A 20566-nucleotide genomic window follows, 5' to 3' on the forward strand; every position below is an offset into this window, starting at 1 on the left:
ACCTGACAGCAATAAAAATGAATGATGAAAGTAGTGTCGTAACAATTGACGTTAGATAAAAATACTAGGTATGTTACAGATTTAGAACTGTGCCAAAGAGGGTGAGATACTAACTAAACCTTATGAAAAATAAGTAGCAGTTTTGATCAGAAAATAAAAGAAGCGGTTTTGATGCTGTGTCAGGTATTTGTGATACTTTTCTATTAGTTTTTAATAAAAAGATAGATATTAAGACTAGATATTAAGACTTTGGTGTTTTGTTTAAGAATTACTTAACATGTTTTCAGTAAGATGTTTTCATGGTATGAAAACTACACTTACCTAACAAAAATTCAATTTTTTTTAGGCAGGTATCATGACAAGTTTGAATGCTCGTGTGAGTATTCTTGCTGCTGCTAATCCAGCATATGGTCGCTATAATCCAAAGAAAACTGTAGAACAGAATATCCAATTACCAGCTGCTCTTTTATCAAGATTTGACCTTCTTTGGTTAATTCAGGATCGACCAGACAGGGAAAATGATCTCAGGTAATTATTATTTTAAGTACTTCACTAATTTTTTACTCAAAGAAGGGAAAAATGTTTGGTTGATTGATTGATTCGATACCCTTATATAAGTCATGCTTTTCATTTTTAAGCAAATATCAATAGTTGACTCATTATTTCATTTAAACTACCAGTAGTAAATTTTTATATTTAGAAAATTATTTAGTGTGATGCCAAGGTTTAGATAATTATGATTACAATTGTACATTTCAATGTAATGAGTGCTATTTTTATTGTAAATGAACAGAGTACTGTTTCAGCTTATATTCAATGAGGATTGTTTGTGACGAGTGATATTTCTTACCTGAATTTTAGGCATAGATTTATTAACTTATTATCTTAGTCTACCATGTTTAATTGAATAATTGTTGTGATTCATAACTTTATTTTGATCTAAGCTGCATAAAATAGGTATCTTATAGATATTCTTTAAATTTATTTTCTGATAGTTGCTTTATGTCCAATTTTTTCTTGCATAGTTGAGTAAGTTCATGCATTGAAAACTGTTTTCAATGCCTATGCTTGCCCAGATTCACTTGATGTACGTAAAGAAGAAAGTGTACAAAAAAATTATCACAGATTTTAGCCCCCCTCTCCCCCCCCCCCAAAAAAAAGAGAGAGAGATATCACAGATTTTAGCAAAAAAAAAAAGAAAAAAAAGATAGAATTACTATGTTCAGATACAACAACTAAAGCCTCAAAAATACTATAAATGGAAGAATAGACACGTCAGTTGTGCATACCATCACCATCATTAAAATGTCAATGTCTCAGTTGTCTGTGGGGTTGTCCACTTCCATATTTCAGACATGTCTTCAACCGCTTTATTAAATTTTGTTTTAATGCTAGGTTGTTTGCATATAGCTGCTCCAGGTACCTCTTTTTCTACACTATTCACATTATAGCTTTTGCAATTACTGACTATTTTAGGCCTATGAGCCTGCTTGAGCTTTTCCTAGTGTGCAGTTTTACACCTTGCTTTTCTGACTTATGAGAAATCATAAGCAAAAATAAATCAGGCAAATGATAAAAATAATTATGGCCAAGGAAATCAGGGGTCAACTATACCACTCAAACTATCTGGACCTGTGGGGAAAAGGGCCTGTGTTTTCAAATTGGTTATTCCATTATTTTTTATTATTTTTCTGTACAACTAATCACTGTGATAGATATAACAAAAAAAGGTGACAGGTAATTTACTAGTTTTTGTTAATTTCAAAAATATTCATCCAGAAATATAGTGTTTGGTCACTTTACTGAGATTTGGAGCCGGTAGCAGACCAGTGAAGTTCTTTTTTGTTTCTTTCATTTTTAAGGATATAATTTAATAGCTAGTAAATTGTTAGCTTGACATGTAGAATGGAGACATGGACTATTTCAAGTCAGACTGTGACGAAAACACCCCACTAGAAGGTTCTCATGAAAGTATTTATGGCTTTTGGCACAAATAACTACTCCTGCCTATTAAGCAGTGTCAGGGATTCCCTACAATCTTTGTGTTATCATTTGATGGCCAGTTAAATGTAACTAATGTGAAGAGCATTTGTAATTGCGTCTACTGTAGAGAAGGATGGTGTGCTTGAATCTTAAAATTCCTGGTTCATGTAAACTTCTTGAAGCTCTGATAGGGCATGGAAACAGTAGATTGTGTCTGTAGGCCTTTTATAGCATTGGCTAGTAACATCCTTCACTTAAACTATTAAAACCTGAAAAAAGAAGAGAAGTAAGATAGAACAACATACCCAAATGTACCCTCAAGCAAGAGAACATAATCCAAGACAATGGAAAACCATGGTACAGAGGCTATGGCACTACCCAAAACCAAAGAACAATGATTTGATTTTGGAGTGTCCTTCTATAAGAGCTACTTACCATAGTCTATTCTACCCATACAAAAAGGAAAGTAGCCACTGAACAATTACATGGCAGTAGTTGAACCCTTGAGCAAAGAAGAATTCTTTGGTAATCTCAGTGTTGTCAGGTGTATGAGGACAGAAGAATTTGGTAATTATAGGCCAGACTATTGGGTTTACACGAATATGTAGGCAAAGACAAAATGAGCTGTAACCAGAAAGAGGGATCCAATGTAGTACTATCTGCCCATGCAAAGGACGCAATAACTCTAGTGGTAGTATTTCAACGGGTGGCTGGTGCCGTGGCCAACCTAGTACCTATAAGTATATTCAGCATTTCGAAATATGTATGTATAAAGAATATGCGTAAAGATTGTGTACACTGATCAAAGATAATTGCCATGCATAGGTAGTAAGTTGGCCAGGGTACCAGCCACCCGTTGAGATACTGTACTACCGCTAGAGATGTGTCAATTGACTAGCCAGACAGTATTGCATACTGTATGGATCCCTCTCTGGTTACGGCTCATTTGTCCTTTTCCTACACACAAACTGAATAGTTAGACCTACTTCCACTTTCTCCCGTCTTCGTACACCTGACAACACTAGATTGGCAAACAATTTTTCTCCACTCAAGGGGTTGAATACTGCACTGTAATTGTTCAGTGGCTACTTTCCCCCTTGCTAGGGTAGATGAGACGTTGGCAATGGTAAGCAGCTCTTCTAGGACACTCCAAAATCAAACGAATGTTCTCTTCCGAGGTAGTGCTATAGCCTCGGTACCATGGCCTTCCACTTCTTTGCTTGGGATTACACTATTCTATTTTATTTCTCTTCCTCTTGTTTTTTGAAGTTTTTATAGTTTACAGTATATACGAAAGATTTAATTTAATGTTGTTACTGTTCTTGAAATATTTTATTTCAATTGTTCATTACTTCTCTTATAGTTTGTTTATTTATTTCTTTTCCTCATTGGGCTATTTTTCCCTGTTGGAGCCTTAGGGCTTTTAGCCTTTTTCTTTTCCAACTAGGGTTGTAGCATAGCTTGTAATGATGATGATATTAGAAGTTAGTCTAATATTAGACTTACTTTGCTGAGTGCTTTAGGCATTACTTGAGGATCTGCAGCATTATTTTGGGCCTTTAGCTGTACTTTCTTATTATTACCCTTCTATAATAGCAGTCATATGTCTTAACTATAGTTTCAAATTGCATGATCAGGATATTCCTAGGCTTGTATTCATAAATCCTATTTAAAATCAGGACATGACTAGTATCAATAGTTCCTATTTTCCTATAGAAATATTTGAACAGGTGGTTGATGCCATAGGCAACATTTTACGTACTATGATGCAAAGCTAGAAAGATGTTGATTACCCTCTGGTTAAGTAGTGTAATGAGTTAATGATTGTAGGAACCAGACTACTTACAGTATTATAGTTTATTGATTCTGCAATTTGACCTGATTCTAAAGTGAAAATTTTTCTGATAATTCATTGATCTAGGTTGGCCCAACACATCACTTACGTCCATCAACATTGTTCACAGCCTCCAACTCAGTTTAAGCCTTTAGACATGAAACTAATGAGGCGGTATGTGGCTCTCTGCAAGAAAAAGGTAAATAATTATTTTAATTCACCTTTTAAGTGGTAATGGCTATGTACAGTATTGATAGAAAAATTTTTATTCAGGTAGTATTCTACCTGGCTACATTTTTGCGCTTGTTATGAGTTAGCCTACTGTATACTCATAAGAGATCACTGTTATACTTTGACTGTCTCTTGATCAAGGTATTAATGTGTAATAGAATGGAATTTTGCTAATAAAATTGTTCCTATACTCACTTGATGTTCATATAGCTTTGATCTCAAAACATGACTTATCGACATTACCCTAAAAAAAAAAATCCTGTTTTCCATTTGTCCCTTGCTTATCAAATTGACATGTGGTTAGTAATGTTATACCATTGTGTGTGTAACCGCACCTGCATTCTTCAGTCTTGAAGTCAAAACGCTCGTCATAGGGAGGGGTTGAATATTATTTCTCCTATTGATTGCCATGGTTCAAGAATTTTGGACTTTGCTTCCAAATTAGGCCGTGAGAAAATCATGAGTGAAATTACCCCTGGTGTTATAACAAGTAAGGTTGGTTCTCCAGGTAGGACATCTGATTATGCCTCAATTTCATTAGTAATTAAGACTGAGCAGCCTGTTCCTGGTGTCACTCATGTAAAGTATATATATAAAATCTCAAGCAGACTTGAATGGTATTTTGAGAGATCCTTAGAATTTGAGTATCACATTTGTACAAGTGTTGACCCTGTTGTTTTTCTAAATAAGAACCCGGTAACATAATTGATAGGAGTATCCCTTCTCATGAGCTTTAATACCAAGTGAAAGACAAACTTAAGTTCAATGGTGATTGTATATGTGTTTATCTGGAGAAGCAGGAGGCCTATCATCTTTGGAAGGGTAAAAGATCAGGTTTGACTAGGAATAACTATACTCAGCTGAAAGTTGTTACACATAGGCTTTATGCTTCAACAGAAAAGGAATGAAATTTAACCATAAATGAAACCCTTTCTGGTACAACCCAGGAACATAGTGGTGGTGTAGACAACAGTTCTCTTTTATACTTAAACCTGATGGCTCCATCACTCACTGCCAAAAGGGAAAGGCAACCCCTTTGGCTGGTGTGTTTGACAGTAAGCAAAGTAATGAGAATCTCGTCTATCTTCCTCATTTCTTTTTTTCTGGGGGTAAATTAATTAGAGATTACTCGAGTGCTATATATGGATGAAATCAGGGAGAACGGTAGATGAAGCTATTTTGGTCATGCTCTTCGCACTCCCCAAGAGAGATTAGTTCACCAAAGTTTCAAATGGGCTCTACAAGGCACTAGGAGAGTTGGAAGACTCAGGCCTACATGGCTGAGGACTGTGAAGCAAGGAAGAGGAGATGATGAATGTAGAAGTATTGATTTTAAAGCTCAAGATAGAGACAACATGCAAAATCAAACCAAGGCCCTTTGCATCAATAGGCGTAGGAGTAGATGATGATAGCAAGTAAAGATTCATCTACCACTTTGGAAAATTGGTAATGTTACTCCATTGGGTAAATGTGTTTGTTATAGCTCCAGCCCAACTGATTACTGTCTAATTTCCATAACTCATATAAAATATTTTTGTATGTCTTCTGGCAAAACGTCTAAATTGGTGTACTGAAGTTTCCTAGATTGCACTTTGGCTTTTTGCAAAGACCTTAGAACATGTGATGCCCTTCTTACAATCTCCAATGTTGTATTGAACATGTGATGCCCTTCTTACAATCTCCAATGTTGTACAGAAATCCCTTGATTGTGGTCTGGAAGTTTGTATGATTGGCTTTGATTCTAGTGCTGCCTTTGACTATGATAATTGTGAAGCCCTTATTGTTAAACTTGAATAGTTAGGAGTGAGTTTTCCTAGCATCATTATTGATTTTTTTTTTCTTTTTAGTAACAGGTTGAAAATTGTTGTTGATGGCACTATAGTACATTATACTGAATGACATGAAATATTTTAGATTTGATTCTTGTTAGTTAATTTACTTTTTTCTTCAATTGCATGAAAAATTGCCTTAAGAAATTTTTGGTGATTAATCTATTCTGAAGTAGTATTTTAATTCTTTCGTTTTGCCTTGTTTTGAGTATTGTTCTCCTGTCTGGTCTTCAGCTGTTGAATCTCATCTTAATTTGTTGGACGAGAACTTACGGATTATTAAATTCCTTATTCCTGATCTAAATATTAATCTCTCACTATCATTCAGTTAGTGCTTTATGCATATTGCATAAGATTTTTCATAATTCTGACCATCCTTTGTCTGCAGAGCTTGCCAGTCTGTACCATCCTGCTTTTAATACTAGGAATGCAATTAATTCTAGAGGTTTTATTCCAGCTATGACCAAATTGTGAAATGATCCTCCTAATCAGAAGTTGAATCAGTGGAATTTCAAAAGTTCAAACTTTCAGCGAATGTTATGTTGAACAGGCTGACATAAATCTCCTTATAGTTTATATATGAAATATTGATTTTAATGTTGTTACTATACATAAAATTTGTTATTTTATTCCTTATTTCTCTTTTTTTTAATTCCTTATTTTCTTTGCTAGCAGAGTTATTTATCCATGTTGGAGCCTTTGGGCTTATAGCATCCTTACCTTTTCCATCTAGGGTTGTAATTTAGCTAGCAATGATAATACTAATAGTGTGCTATTGTTACTTGTCAATACTACCAAAGGTTAAAACAGGGTAAAAGTGTTGGAGCGCAAGAAGAGTGCTGGTCAACGCTCCAACTGATTAATATGGCATTGATTCTTTTGGTCGGACTATTATACTGATGCCGTATGCTGAAGGTGGAGTGCTTTCCAATCTTATCGATGCCTCCGTAACAGGAGCTCTGGTGGAGCTGTCATAAGAGGAGAGCCCCTTAGAAGGTTCATCTCATTCGGCTACCATTCTAGTTTGTGTCTGGACTTCGCAAAGCGGAATAAATGAAAGAGGGTAGTTGAGATATTGAGCCCAATGTCCCTTCAACTCTTATTGGACAACCATAGGTGAAGACAACCCTTTTGGAACAAGACATTCCAGGGAGACTAAATGTCCCAGTAACTTTGGCCACTGGTGAGCTAGCAGATGGGTCTGAAGAAGGAAAGGGAGTGTCGTCTCTCTCAGGCGTGCTACTCTTTCCTGAAATGAGAGTTTTCCCAAAGGATGTGTTGATGTGTATTCCTAGGTGGATTAGTGTGCTTTGGCACTAGAAAGGACTTCTCCCGATTGACCACATTTCTCAGATCATGACAAAACAGAAGAAGTCAAATTTTATCGGCAACCACAGATAATTGGGTTATCACCGTGGGTGACAAGGTAAAGCCAAGAGTCTGAGGTTGATGGTTGCCTCGTGGTGTCTCTTGCCATGTTCGGTTGCACCTTCCTCGGTCATCAGGCCCTATAGGCATTATGCCTAGATTCTGAATGATCCTGTGCCTCGTCTCTAGATATTGTATGTCTAGCATAAGTGCGTTTTGGTTGGCTGGTTGAGGCTCGACTCAGATTTTTAGGATGTGAAAAGGGGCCAGGCAGAGGGTGACATGCAGCCATGCTAGGGTACTCTGGCGAGAGAAGGCTTCTCCTCCTGTAGATGTGTTGTCATTTGGTTGTCTTCTCTGCAAAGAGTTAGGGCTTTAAGGCGAAGGCACTTGTCCTTGCTTGCAATACTTCCCGAGGTTACGATCTTGAGCTGCCTATGAGTGCGCTTGTATGCTCTTAGGTGAAGGCGAGAAAGAATGTCTGCTCGCTGGTTCCTTTGCAGAAGTGCGTTTTTTGTAGGAGGGGTTCTTAGGAGACATGTATACTTTGTAGGTCTCAGAAGGTCGAGAGGCTGAGGTGGCAGCTGATAATTTCTGGGTCATTAGCCTAGTGAGGAGGGACTCCTGTCTCTGGGCTCTCCAGGGAGAAGAGCTGATGGTATATCTTGCAGAACAGCAACACTCCTGCGGTACGCTTAAAGAAATTACCTCCTAATCGCTTCTTGGAGGAAGACCTTGAGTCCCAAGGAGGGCCACAACTTAAGTAAGGTGTCATCTATCTGTAAGGCCAAAAACTTCCCCTTAGGTGGATGCGTACTCTGTTCTCTTGGGGAAACGGGAAGGTCTCCTTGTCCCAAGATTTATCCCAAATGTAAAGGGCTATCACTTACCCGACCAGCCTCCAAAGGAGACCGACAAGGAAGGGTTGGAGGGCAACATACTTAATGACCCCATAGGCCTATGAATCCCTTTTGTACTTTTTCCTCCTCCTGTCATACCCTAACCACTTGAGGGAGGGGGCCGGTGGACACTAAGTACAAGGGGAGGCGCGACTACAGGAGTGTCCTCAGCAGGCAGGGCACAAAAGGTGAGGATCCATATCACTTGAACTCATTCAGGTGCCAAAACCCCTGGACATTTCCAAAGACATCCTCACTGAAGAAAAGAAGTCACTAATATGATGGAAAAAGAGAAAAAAATTAAGTACAAAAGTTTGTCAGAAATTCCAGCTAGCAAGAGCGTCTGTCCTCACTGACGGATACTATCAGAGTGACTTGGGGAGCAAGCATTTGGGGTGGAGTTTCCCCACTCGCAGTTGGTAACTACTGACCACCTGTTTCCACCTCATTATAAAATTATAACTGCTTTGTAATTTTTCTTCGCTGTTATCTCCATGTAAAGGACAAAGGTTTGTATTTGTACCGGAACAAATAGATATTAGGAATAAAATTTGTAGAGGAAGCTTGGTTGGTTAACCCAGGTAGGTAGGGATATAAACCCATACAAATCTTATAATTGGGTTGGTTTCTGGTTATTTATCCCGATTGATATTTGAAGAACCTAACCTGTTCATTTATTGATAATTTCCATTTCTATGATTATTGGTCTTGTATGTAAATGATTTTTTTTAGTTATACTATATTTATAAACTTCTATTTGCAGAACCCAACCATTCCTGAAAATCTCACTGATTATATAGTGTCTGCATATGTTGAAATGCGAAAAGAAGCCCGCAATAGTAAGGATATGACTTTTACCTCTGCTCGAACCTTACTTGCAGTACTGCGTCTTGCAACTGCTCTGGCTCGACTTAGACTTGTGGATGCGGTAAGTTTGTATTGTAGCTAAGTGATTAGCACCATTAGGTATAGATGTCAGTTTTATTTATCTACTGAGAATATAAATTTGCAAATTATTGAATTTTAAAATTTGCTGATGGTTTTGCAATGCTCTTGTCAAGTATGGATATTATTCACACATGAAGAGGAGACAGGTGGTGTTAGGATTGTAAATATTTGTTATTATTCATCTGCAGTAGTTAGAAAAAGAACTGGTTCATCTAAATAAGCAAAGTGTAAGTTGTTGTTATCCGCTAATTTACCCTTAATATTCAACAATATTTATAGGCTACTCACGAAATTTATTTGAAATGTGAAACTTCAAAGAGAATTTAATAAGATAGTTCGTTTCCAGAGTCCACTGACGTTATTGTCATGAATGCAACTTGTGTAGTTCAGGTATGCATATGCTAACTATATGGGTGCTCTATGAGTTTGTTTAATTTTTTCTTTACTTGCAGGTAGAAAAAGAGGATGTAAACGAAGCCATGCGATTGATGGAGATGAGCAAAGATTCTTTGAATCACAATGATGAGAGAATAGGGAGGTAAGTTTGGAAATTTGGCATTGTTGATCCATCTGTGATGTTGAAAAGGGGTTACATATTTTAATGTTAAAAAGATGTTTGCTTAATTGGTTTTGATAGGACACATTACACATGATTGGGAATTATTGTTAGTTTGTGTTGAATTGATTTTTAATGATTCAATAGTTTAATTTAAATGTTCTGAAATTTCAAAGTTGGAGATGCTTTGGGCATGTGACAAGAGTTCATTGAGGAACTTTTGAGTCGGTAAAAAGTAGTTATATAAGTATAAGGGTGAACTGTAGGAAGGCTGAGGTCTATCTATCTACCATGGCACTTCCCCCAATTATGGGAGGTAGTTGACATGAAAATAAAAAAAAAAAAACTTCCTCATTGTTCCTCCTTGCCTGACAAAGGATTCAACCGAGTTTGTTTAGTACTGCTAGGGTGCTACAGCCCACCCTCCTTCGCCTTCACCATAATTGAAGCTTCATATGCTGACTCCCCTACTGCTGCTACCCCAGGGGTCACAAAACAAAAGGTGACCCAAGGTTGCAGCAGGGCCTATTAGAACTGCGTAACAATCGCTCACCATTCATTTCTATTCATAGCATGCTCTTTTTGCCTCTAATACATGACACTTCATCTCAAAAACATCCAATTGATACAATCACTTTTATACAAAACCCTTAACATTAATCCCTAACCCTCTAATCTTTACCACTCTCTTCACTGCCCCCAACAATTACATCCTTCATTCACTCAGATATATATCTGCTTCCACTCCATCATATCTAGCAATAACAGAATTCAAGTACTTTATCTGATCTACTTCAAGTAATTCCATTCAACATGACATTCAATCTAGTGTACCCCTCCCTTGTGCATCTCCACCAGGACCTAACCTTACTTTTACCCACATCAACTCGTAATTTCTATTACTCATGCACATTTCCAAACTGTGTCACTAATCAACACAGCTTGTCTTCCAAGTCTGCAACCAATACACACAGTATCATCCGTAAACAACAACTGATTCACCTGCCACTCATGATCACTCTCATCTGTCAGTTTCAATCCTTAACCAAGTACTTGAGCATTCACCTCTCATAGCTCCAGCAACAAAGAATTTGAACAACCATGGCGACATCACATCCTTGTCTCAGCCCCACTCCTAATGGAAACCACTCACTAAGTTCTTTCCATATCCTAACACACACTTTACTACTTATGTAAACTTCATTTCTTTCAACAGCCTACCATCAATTCTGTACAACCCCACATTCCACATCACATCCTATCGACTATCTTAAGCTTTTTCCAGATCCATAAATGCAAAATATACCTCCTTACCTTTCTTTGGCTAAATATTTCTTGCATATCTGCCTAACTAAAAATCTTATTACATGCTCTTACGGGAGCTTTATCTCACCAGTTCACACTCCTATTAAAGTGTTACTAGGCATGCTACCAGGTGTGTGCTCACTCTTAAGAGAGCGCCATTACACTTGCGTGGTTGCAACAGCAACTTTAACTTGTAAGTTGGCGATTGATCGCTCACTCTCTCATCTCTGCTAGAGTGCTCTTCTATGGAAACCCCTCCACTGGGACTCACATCATTAATATCATTGGTATTGGTACTCTGGTTCTAATTGGAGCAGTCACGTGCTGGTGCCTCCTATCCATTTGCACTCGTGCATCTATCTAAAAGCAGTCATATGCTGGTGCTGTCCTATCTATTTGAACTCTTGCATCTAACTTGAAGCAGATACATGCTGGTGCTCTCTTATCTATTTGCATGCAACTTTGCTCACCGGTTGGCTTGTGAGCTTCTCTTGTTGTGCTCTCCCCTTCACTCTAAGATACACATGGAACAGATAATACAAACACTTGCAAGCGCACCAATTCTGTGTGCCTTCACCACAGTCTAATAACTTGCTGAATGCAGGAAAAGTAATCTGGTGGGATTGACAGGGCTTTGGCATTAGATCTTCGTCCCCAGGTGCCCTTTGAGAGCACTGAAGCATCATTGGAGCATTTTTCATCTAGGAAACCACCTTCAGATCCAATCTCCTAAAAGTGATTCCTGCTCAGAAGTGACAAAGGACCCATGTTCACCCTTTTTGAAGGAATCCAAGAGGAGGAAGGCATAACTCCAAAAAGAAGGCTAAGATATTTTCCTGTTTCCCTAGGTTTGTTCGCAGGAGAGATCCTGACAATCCTCCTCCTCTTCCTCGTTCATTACCTAGTAAGTGGAAAAAATTTAATCATGACTTGTTTCTTCATTGGGTGTCATTTAGGAGCCCTCAACCTACCACCTCCAATAACCAAACTAAGACACCTACTCTGTCTAGACAAACTTGCAGATCAGTCCTTAGACTGGAGACAGGTAGACATAACCCTAGAACCACGACGTGGGAATCTCTGAAGCCCTCTGATTTTGTTCAGCTGTTTTTCAACGAAGTGGTCAGAACTAGAATGCAGAGTAAGAAGTAGGCAAGGCCTCCTATACACTAGGGCTGACAATTCCCCCTCTCAACCACCAGTTGGGGATTCCTGGCAGAGAAATGGATGAGGTGGCAGTTTCATGGTTCTCCCCCTCCCCTCATTGCATATCTGATGATGTGGTTTTGCTATAGACCAGGATGGGAAAAAGGTCTTGCCCTTAAGTAGGAAATGCAGACTCTGCTGCTAAAGAGCGATCCAGAAGTCAGAGATGCCCCGCAGGGCTTCATCATTATTCTTGTGTGTGTTTTATTATTATTAAAAATGCCTTAGCAGACTGGAGACTAATAATAGATATCAGCACTGAGCAGGTTCATCCATCAAGCCGTAGATTCTTTGTGAGCTTTAGTACCAATGTATGTCAAAGAAATGGGGGGGGGGGGTGTCCCATCTCAAGGACCATCTAATGTCACTTCTGGTCACTAGAGGACAATTCTCGTCACATCAATATTCTGGAGTTGAAAGGCAGCCTATCTAGCCTTAAAACATTTCCAGCTATTGGTTTAACTGATAAAGGTAAATGACAATGCAACTATAATGGCATGTGCCAACAAGAAAGTGGCACAGTATCACAGCTTGTCTGCCAGCTAACTGTATTGATTCACAACTTGGCACTCGCAATGCAATATTCCTCTCACATCGGTCCATTCCCTGCAAAAGGAACATTATAACGGACAAATTGAGTCCATGATCAATTAATTGATTAAGAATGGCCTATATATCCCCAAGTAGCGACAAGGCTCATGATTTTGCAGGGTTCTCCGACAATAGATATGTTTGGCACAAAAAGAAATTGCCAAGTTATTGCTCAGTAAAGCCAGATCCGACACTGCAGCAGCACTCCAAAACGTGTTCTAACACTCCTTGCATGGCTTTGACATCTAAGGCTTTTTACCTTCAAAGGGTGATGGTGTTTTATCATCCCTAGATCTTAAATGGACTCGAGTAGTTCTGATATTGCCTCAAGCAAATTGGTACCTGAACCTTCTGCCCTCACTAGTAGAGCCCTCTAGAGAGCTCTCACTTTGGCACAACCTGGTTTGTTAGCCTGACCTGCAGGGGTTCCACAACTCACGTGAAGTCTGTATCGCTTCACGAGTGGGGAGTTATCCAGCACCTCTTCCGAAAAAGAGGCAATTCGCATGAGGCAGCACAAGACATCTCGATACCTCAGGAAATCCTCCTCTGATGTGTATCAAACAATGGGGAATCTGGTGGTTGTGGCCGAGGAAGGATTGCTTTTCCTCTCAGAGCCTCATTACTGCGTGTAGCCGATTTTCCAGTGTATCTATAAAAGGGAAAACTGTCCCTTAGTCTCGTTAGTGAAAAGGTATCTTTTGTCCTAGAGCCAGGTTCAGACTTGAGAGGAGTGGCTATTTCCTCCTCATTTGAATTATCCATGCTTATTACAAGTATGCAACACACCTGTCCCCTTAGTGATATTTGACATCCAGCGTTGCATGTGACAAAGGTGTTGTGGTCCTTAAGAGAGCTCCACATGAACCGTCAAGGTTAGCCTTTTATAGGGACCATACCCTATAAAGTATTTTTCTTTTGTTTTGAAGAAGCGCATAAGCAAATTATTATTATTATTATTACTACTATCCAAGCTACAACCCTAATTGGAAAAGCAAGATGCTATAAGCCCAGGGGCTCCAATAGGGAAAAATAGCCCAGTGAGGAAAGGAAATAAATAACTGAAGAGAACAAATTAACAATAAATCATTCTAAAAAAGTAACGTCAAAAGAGATATGTCATATATAAACTATTAACAACGTCAAAAACAAATATGTCATACATAAACTATAAAAAGACTCATGTCCGCCCGGTCATCAAAAAAGCATTTGCTCCAACTTTGAACTTTTGAAGTTCTACTGATTCAACAACCCGATTAGGAAGATCATTCCACAGCTTGGTAACAGCTGGAATAAAACTTCGAGAGTACTGCGTAGTATTGAGTCTTATGATGGAGAAGGCCTGGCTATTAGAATTAACTGCCTGCCTAGTATTACGAACAGGATAGAATTGTCCAGGGAGATCTGAATGTAAAAGATGGTCAAAGTTATGAAAAATCTTATGCAACATGCATAATGAACTAATTGAACGACAGTGCCAGAGATTAATATCTAGATCAGGAATAAGAAATTTAATACTCTCGTATTTGTTCTGTCACTCTGGGCTCTGGAGACAGGTCTTTTTGTCCCAAGTTCCCGACTTTGTGGCAAAATTTAAAATTGGTTATTCACCGATTCCACATTTTCATCTTTTACAGATTATTTGCTTAGTTAAGTAACAAATGATCCAAATTAGTTACTTAGGTTTTCCGTAAAGGTGTTAAGGCGCTACCTTAAAGACCCCAGACTGCCAGACCTAGGTTACAGAATGTATCCTTAAGCACTGATAGGGGGGAAAAGTCTCCAATCAATGGAATCTGAGAAATTCTGCTACTCTGGCCTTCATGAAAAATCTGTAGTTCAAATTTTAGACTCTGGAGTATGTAAGCATCAGACCATTTACTGCGCATAATTTACGGGAATGTACTCACCACAAATCTGAATAAATTATCACATGTTTATTTGAATTATAAAGGAAACCTAATTATTATGCAAATTCTGTTTAAATCATTCTTCTTCATATTACAATAAACCTGAAACTTGTATCTGCAGGTGTATAAATTTTGCTAGCCAGCAAAGTGTTACGAGCCTGACAGCTATTTTGTCATGCTTAAGATCACGAGAGGGTTAAAATGTCTTGATTATATTGTTTGCTGTACCATTCAAATATCAGTTTCTTGAATAATTCTGCTGTTAATAGCAATGTATTTTTTTATCCACAATATTTCTGTGCATATTTTTTTTTAACCACAATGCTGACTGATTTCTGTGCATATGTTTTTTCAAACACAATGCTGACTATTATTTCTGTACATTTATTTTTTATGACTTTTTCATTTTTATATTTCAGAGCCCAAACTGTAACAGACAAGATATTTTCTCTAATTCGAGAGCTTGCAGGAGACCGTAAAGATGTCAAGCTTTCAGAAATTGTTGAACGTTGTACCAGCAAAGGATACAAACCAGATCAGGTAAGGATAGAATGGATTTTCTTGTATTTTATGAGTTAAGATTTTGGTATTTTGAGTAATCATATTTCAAGAATTCTTAACCAATATTCATATGCCATTTTTCAAGTTGTAGCATATCAAAAAGAAAAAATCTTGGGTACTAAGCATCGATTTATACTCAATAAAGGTCGAGATAGGAAGTTATTTTCCTGAAAAATAAAAAGTTTTAACTTTAAACCTAGTTAGATATAGTAATTGATACATTCTAGACTGACACCTTTAAAATTAAACAAACTTTTGTCTTTGATATGAAATAATGCTTTATTTTATACCTATTAAGGACAAAATAGAGGATTGCAAAGAACTTGGGTTTGAGAATATTATTGAAGATCCCCTGGTGATTAGATTTGAAACGGAAGGGTTTGGATGAATGAACCACCTTTGAAATGGTTTGTTTGAACAGATTTGTTAGTGCAACAAGCTTCTTGGTCACTAACAGCAGGTGGTCCAGTTCCATAGATCATATCCCTCGTGTCCCGAACAGGGCTATTAGTGTTATTGTGGTTCACTGAAAACCTGAACTATGTTACACACCTAGATCATGGTAGAAGTAGGGAATGTGTAAATATCTATGTTGAAAGCATCTAGTGGTTCCCATGACTAATCCTAATGCAAACAGCACAAGAAATTTAGCTTTCAACCTGCTAGAAACATTGCCAGGTGAAGGTGCAAACATAAATATGTACCTACGACCCAACAATTCCTGATGAATGTAGACTTTCTGCTTACCCGAACTTTTCTTTCACATTAAAATTTTAATTCCATCATTCATTCAACATACTTCCCATAGAGCTAGGTACATTGCACCCTATGCACTCAAAACCATTTATCCCTCACTGGGATAGAGAGAATGCTGAACAAACTCACCCCAAAAAATCCCTATATACCACAGTGTATAAGTTTGTCAACAAATCTGTAGCAACAGACATGCTTCAGTTCTGGTAACGCACCGAGGGACTGCTTTATCAGTTAAACCACTTCTTTATCAACTAGACCAAAAATTTCAGATTTTTTAAGTATTTTATATTTTTCCCATCTATACAACCCTGAGTCCCTTAATAGGGAGATGTTTTCAGTGTGAGCTGGATATGGTCCCTATAATTGGTTAAAAAGGTGGCTAACGACAAGTGGAGGAAGCGGGCAAGAATTCACTCCCTGAAAGGAAAGGAAATTATAAAATTTGATCATGGAACAAGGTGTACTTACACACTATTTTGCCGAAGAAAGGTGCGACTACTCCAGCTGGTGGGGGTTAAGGTTCTCACCCACTCCCTCCACCAAACGTTTAACCCCTTGTTAAATAATCCTAACGACTATATCCAGCCCACAATGAAAACATCTCTGGATTAAAGAAACAAATACTGTAGTGGGTGCTCCTCAGAGACTGTCCCACATTGTCAAAAACCTGTTCTGTACCTTTATTCCAAAACCCAGATAGACTAATACATCCTGTACAAATCAACACCACCACTATCTCGAACAGGAAGGATGACTCCTAATCCTTTATTTTTGGAAATGAATGAGTAATGACATATATGTGAAGTCTGCCTTACCACCACTGGTTCGTAGGCTGCATAATCACAGGATACCAAATGTCTAAAATTAATTAACTGGATCTGAAATATTTTATGTAACTGGCAACCGGTAAATATTATTCACCATTATTTAAAGTTGAAACTCTCAAACTTATCATATATACTGTATCTTTCAATGTAATATTGTCAAAAGGGTTAGAAGAATATAATTTATGTTCTTGTTGAAGAAAGTATGTGAGCTCCATGGCTGGTAAAATAATCAGTCTTGTAAGATAAAAAGCTTATGCATTAAGCTGTACACTACCCATACACAGTATGCAAACAAGACAATAGAACTGATTTAGTGAATCTTTATACAGAAAGAGAAAACTATTCGTCCGGGGGAATCATACGATTGGTCATGAGCCACAAAACAATAAGAGAAGCAACGAACACTTGTTTTAAGACTAGGGTAATGAAATATTTGATTAACATTTTGGCAAATAAGGGATAAGCAGAGATTCAGAGACACTTCACTGATAGAAGAGATAATGATCCAGGCTGCAATTTCAGTCTTCTGTTTTGCAGATTCTATGTCTTGAAATGGGGCCAGTAATGCTGAAGTGCAATAGATATGTGTAGAAGAGCAAGACTATAATTAAAGAATTTAGCGCTCAACAAAAGGATCTCAAATCTGGGGGATACCACGTACCATCAGAAACTTCCTAATGGGTTCATTAGAACCCTTAGTTACCACTTGAGGATTTAGGTTTGAGTTTGAAACCAGGCAGGTTAGGCCTGAAATATTACTCTAAATCAAACACCAAATGGATATATGTTAAATAAATGGAGTTAATATGGTTAAATCCCTAAAATAAAAAACTAGACTAGTTGGGCTGTAGTAAAGGCAAAGTATAGAGTGGCAAAACTCATTATTTTCTATAAACAACAGGGCTAGCCTTCTCTGCTCTAAGGTCTTCTAAAACACTAAAATTAACTGGAAAGGAAAGAATTTGAGGAACAAGCATCCATAAGTGAATTAGCGTGTAAATGCAGCATTTAAAGGTGTTTGTTTATTAGCAGTAAGGATGGGCTCAAAAGAGGATATGTATTAAGCCCTGTCCACACGATCGACCATGCCCGACAGGCAAACAGTGATACCAGGCCACAATAGTTAGGGAAAATGAGGGTTGATGACGTCAGAAGCGGGAAAACTAAAGGCAGGGATCTGGCAACACTGTATGATGCCAGATCCCTGTCTGTGGCTTTCCCGCTTCTGACATCTTTAACCCTCATTCTTACTAACTATTGTGGTCTGGTATCACTGTTTGCCCGTCGGGCATGCTCGATCATGTGGACAGGGCTTTAGCAGTAAAGGGGGGCTCAAAAGAAGACATTCTATTGCAATCCATAACTAGGTTAAATAACTGATTAGTCTTATACAAGTGAAAATTTCTTGAAGTATCCAAAAATTGAGACTAAATGAAACTAGCGTTAGTAGCCATTCTTAATAAAAGTGATATCCATTTGACAACTTATGGACAACGAAAAGGGGGAATTGATTGAAATCAGGCAAACTTTAGTTATCAAATTTAGATTCCACTCTTCCTAACTATTGAGGTACTTAGAAGCAAACTGAGTAAGTTTAAATAAATTGCTAAGGAACCGTGTTTCTACAACTACTAATTCTCTTGTCATTAAGTTGATGCTTGAAATAATGAATTCCATTTCGAAAATGATTTTCTTGAAATAATGTTAGTTATATTTTCCAGGAAATTATATAGTGAGTTATTCTTTTCTAAGACTTCAATATTGAGAAGTAGTGATCATTGGATTTTCTTTTTCCAGGTTAATGAATGCTTGGAAGAATATGAAGAATTGAATGTTTGGCATATGAACCAAGCTCGCACAGCGTTATTCTTTGCTTAAATACAACATTGCTCTGCTTATTTGTATTGATATTTTCAATTTGTTAAATTGTGATTCCACTGATAAGTTTAAGTTAAGTATCTATAGTATATATATATATATATAGTTTGGTATAGCAATTTTCTTATTAATAAGGAGTGGCTACATATTTTCACAAATGTATATCTTTTTTTTTTTTTAATAAAGAACAGTTTTTACTTTTGTTTCATTTATTTGAAAAAGGTAAGGCACAATACATGCTGGAATAATAAGTATACCCACATTCATATTAATTTTCTGAAGAGAAGTTTTTTCTATGAAGAGGTTTGAGCCTTGATAATGAGAATTTACTATGTCCAGTAATGTTGAAGTTAATGCTCAGGTAAGAGGTTCGTTGAGAAATCTGTTTTGTAGTGTACCGGGTACGTGAATTTATAAAACTACTTATTCTAAGAATGCTATACCCTTTTTGAATTCGTATTATAGAAGCTCATAATTAATTGGGTACGGAAGCTAATAATGTTTTGACTTGAAATAATTAATCTTCAATTGTAATGTGCTTTCATCTTGATAACTCATATTTAAGAACAAGCTTGGTTAGTTTGTTAATTTGGATGTTTGACGTAGTTTATTTTATACTAAGTAGGCCTACCACTGTACTCCAACTAGAAATTTTTTTTATTCAGCATATGAATCCCATGAAGTTTAATTGAAATAAACCTAATTAAATTAATTTCATCCTTGCCTGGGTTTGTGTAAGGTCCTCTGCTACCTTCAGTAAAATATTTTCTGTGCAAGTGCTTAATTTTTTTAAGAATGAAAAAAAAAATTTATTGGATGCTATTTGCTTAGCTTTTACCTTACAGTGAACCCTCGTTTATCGCGGTAGATAGGTTCCAGACGCGGCCGCGATAGGTGAAAATCCGCGAAGTAGTGACACCATATTTACCTATTTATTCAACATGTATATTCAGACTTTTAAAACCTTCCCTTGTACGTAGTACTGTTAACAAACTACCCTTTAATGTACAGAACACTTAATGCATGTACTACAGTACCCTAAACTAAAACAGGCACAAATATTAAAGGTGATTTTATATCATGCGTTTCCTAAACACGCTAAAAAGCACGATAAAAAATAGCAACCAATGTTTTGTTTACATTTATCTCTGATCATAATGAAGAAACAAACTGGAGGTAGAGCTTTGCTTATTACCCAGACATATTTCCCATACTTTTCCCTTAGAACTACATCACATCTTCCTACTTTAGATATATATATATATATATATATATATATATATATATGTATGTGTATATATATATATACATATATATATATATATATATATATATATATGTATATGTGTATATATATATATATATATTTTTCAATATTAATCTTACCCGATGATCATGTAGCTGTCAACTCTGTTGCCCGACAGAAAAAACCTAAGGTCGGGATACGCCAGCGATCGCTATACAGGTGGGGGTGTACAACAACAGCGCCATCTGTCGAGTAGGTACTCAGGTACTTCTTGTCAACAAGAACCAATTTTTCCTGTCGTGCCACCGGCAAGACCTACTTGGATACGCTGTTGTTTCTGGAGTTGTTTTCACGCATTTGGTGATGTATTCGCTCTAGATTTTAGCTTTCGCTATTCAGGAACTATTATCATTAGCTTATCAAGCTTTTTGATTAGATTTGGATTAATTGTTGATGAACTTTGCTAGATTTTGGATTCCCCCCTTTGGCTAATTCAAGAATTCAAGATGTCTGACCATTCTCAAGTCCCTAAGTACAGGCAGTGTAGCGCTAGGGACTGTTCTAGGCGTCTTCCGAAGGCCTCTATAGATCCTCACACCGTTTGTTCCAATTGTAGGGGTAAATCCTGTCAATTGGAA

The 20566-nt window shown here is 37.3% G+C and overlaps 1 protein-coding gene across 1 annotated transcript in view; it reads left to right on the forward strand.

Moving 5' to 3' along the window:
- The window catches only part of Mcm7 (minichromosome maintenance 7), a 49445-nt gene extending 30565 nt beyond the window's left edge, over nucleotides 1-18880 (forward strand). Inside the window, exons 9-14 of the mRNA XM_068382307.1 lie at nucleotides 347-528; nucleotides 3905-4016; nucleotides 8908-9072; nucleotides 9545-9630; nucleotides 15080-15200; nucleotides 18602-18880. Coding sequence (XP_068238408.1) covers nucleotides 347-528; nucleotides 3905-4016; nucleotides 8908-9072; nucleotides 9545-9630; nucleotides 15080-15200; nucleotides 18602-18682 — 747 coding nt within the window. The 3' untranslated portion in view covers nucleotides 18683-18880. The remainder of the gene's footprint in view (nucleotides 1-346; nucleotides 529-3904; nucleotides 4017-8907; nucleotides 9073-9544; nucleotides 9631-15079; nucleotides 15201-18601) is intronic.
- The last annotated feature ends 1686 nt before the right edge of the window (nucleotides 18881-20566 follow it).

The sequence above is a fragment of the Palaemon carinicauda genome, chromosome 1 (genome assembly GCF_036898095.1).
Source record: "Palaemon carinicauda isolate YSFRI2023 chromosome 1, ASM3689809v2, whole genome shotgun sequence".
Taxonomy (NCBI): Eukaryota; Metazoa; Arthropoda; class Malacostraca; order Decapoda; family Palaemonidae; genus Palaemon; species Palaemon carinicauda.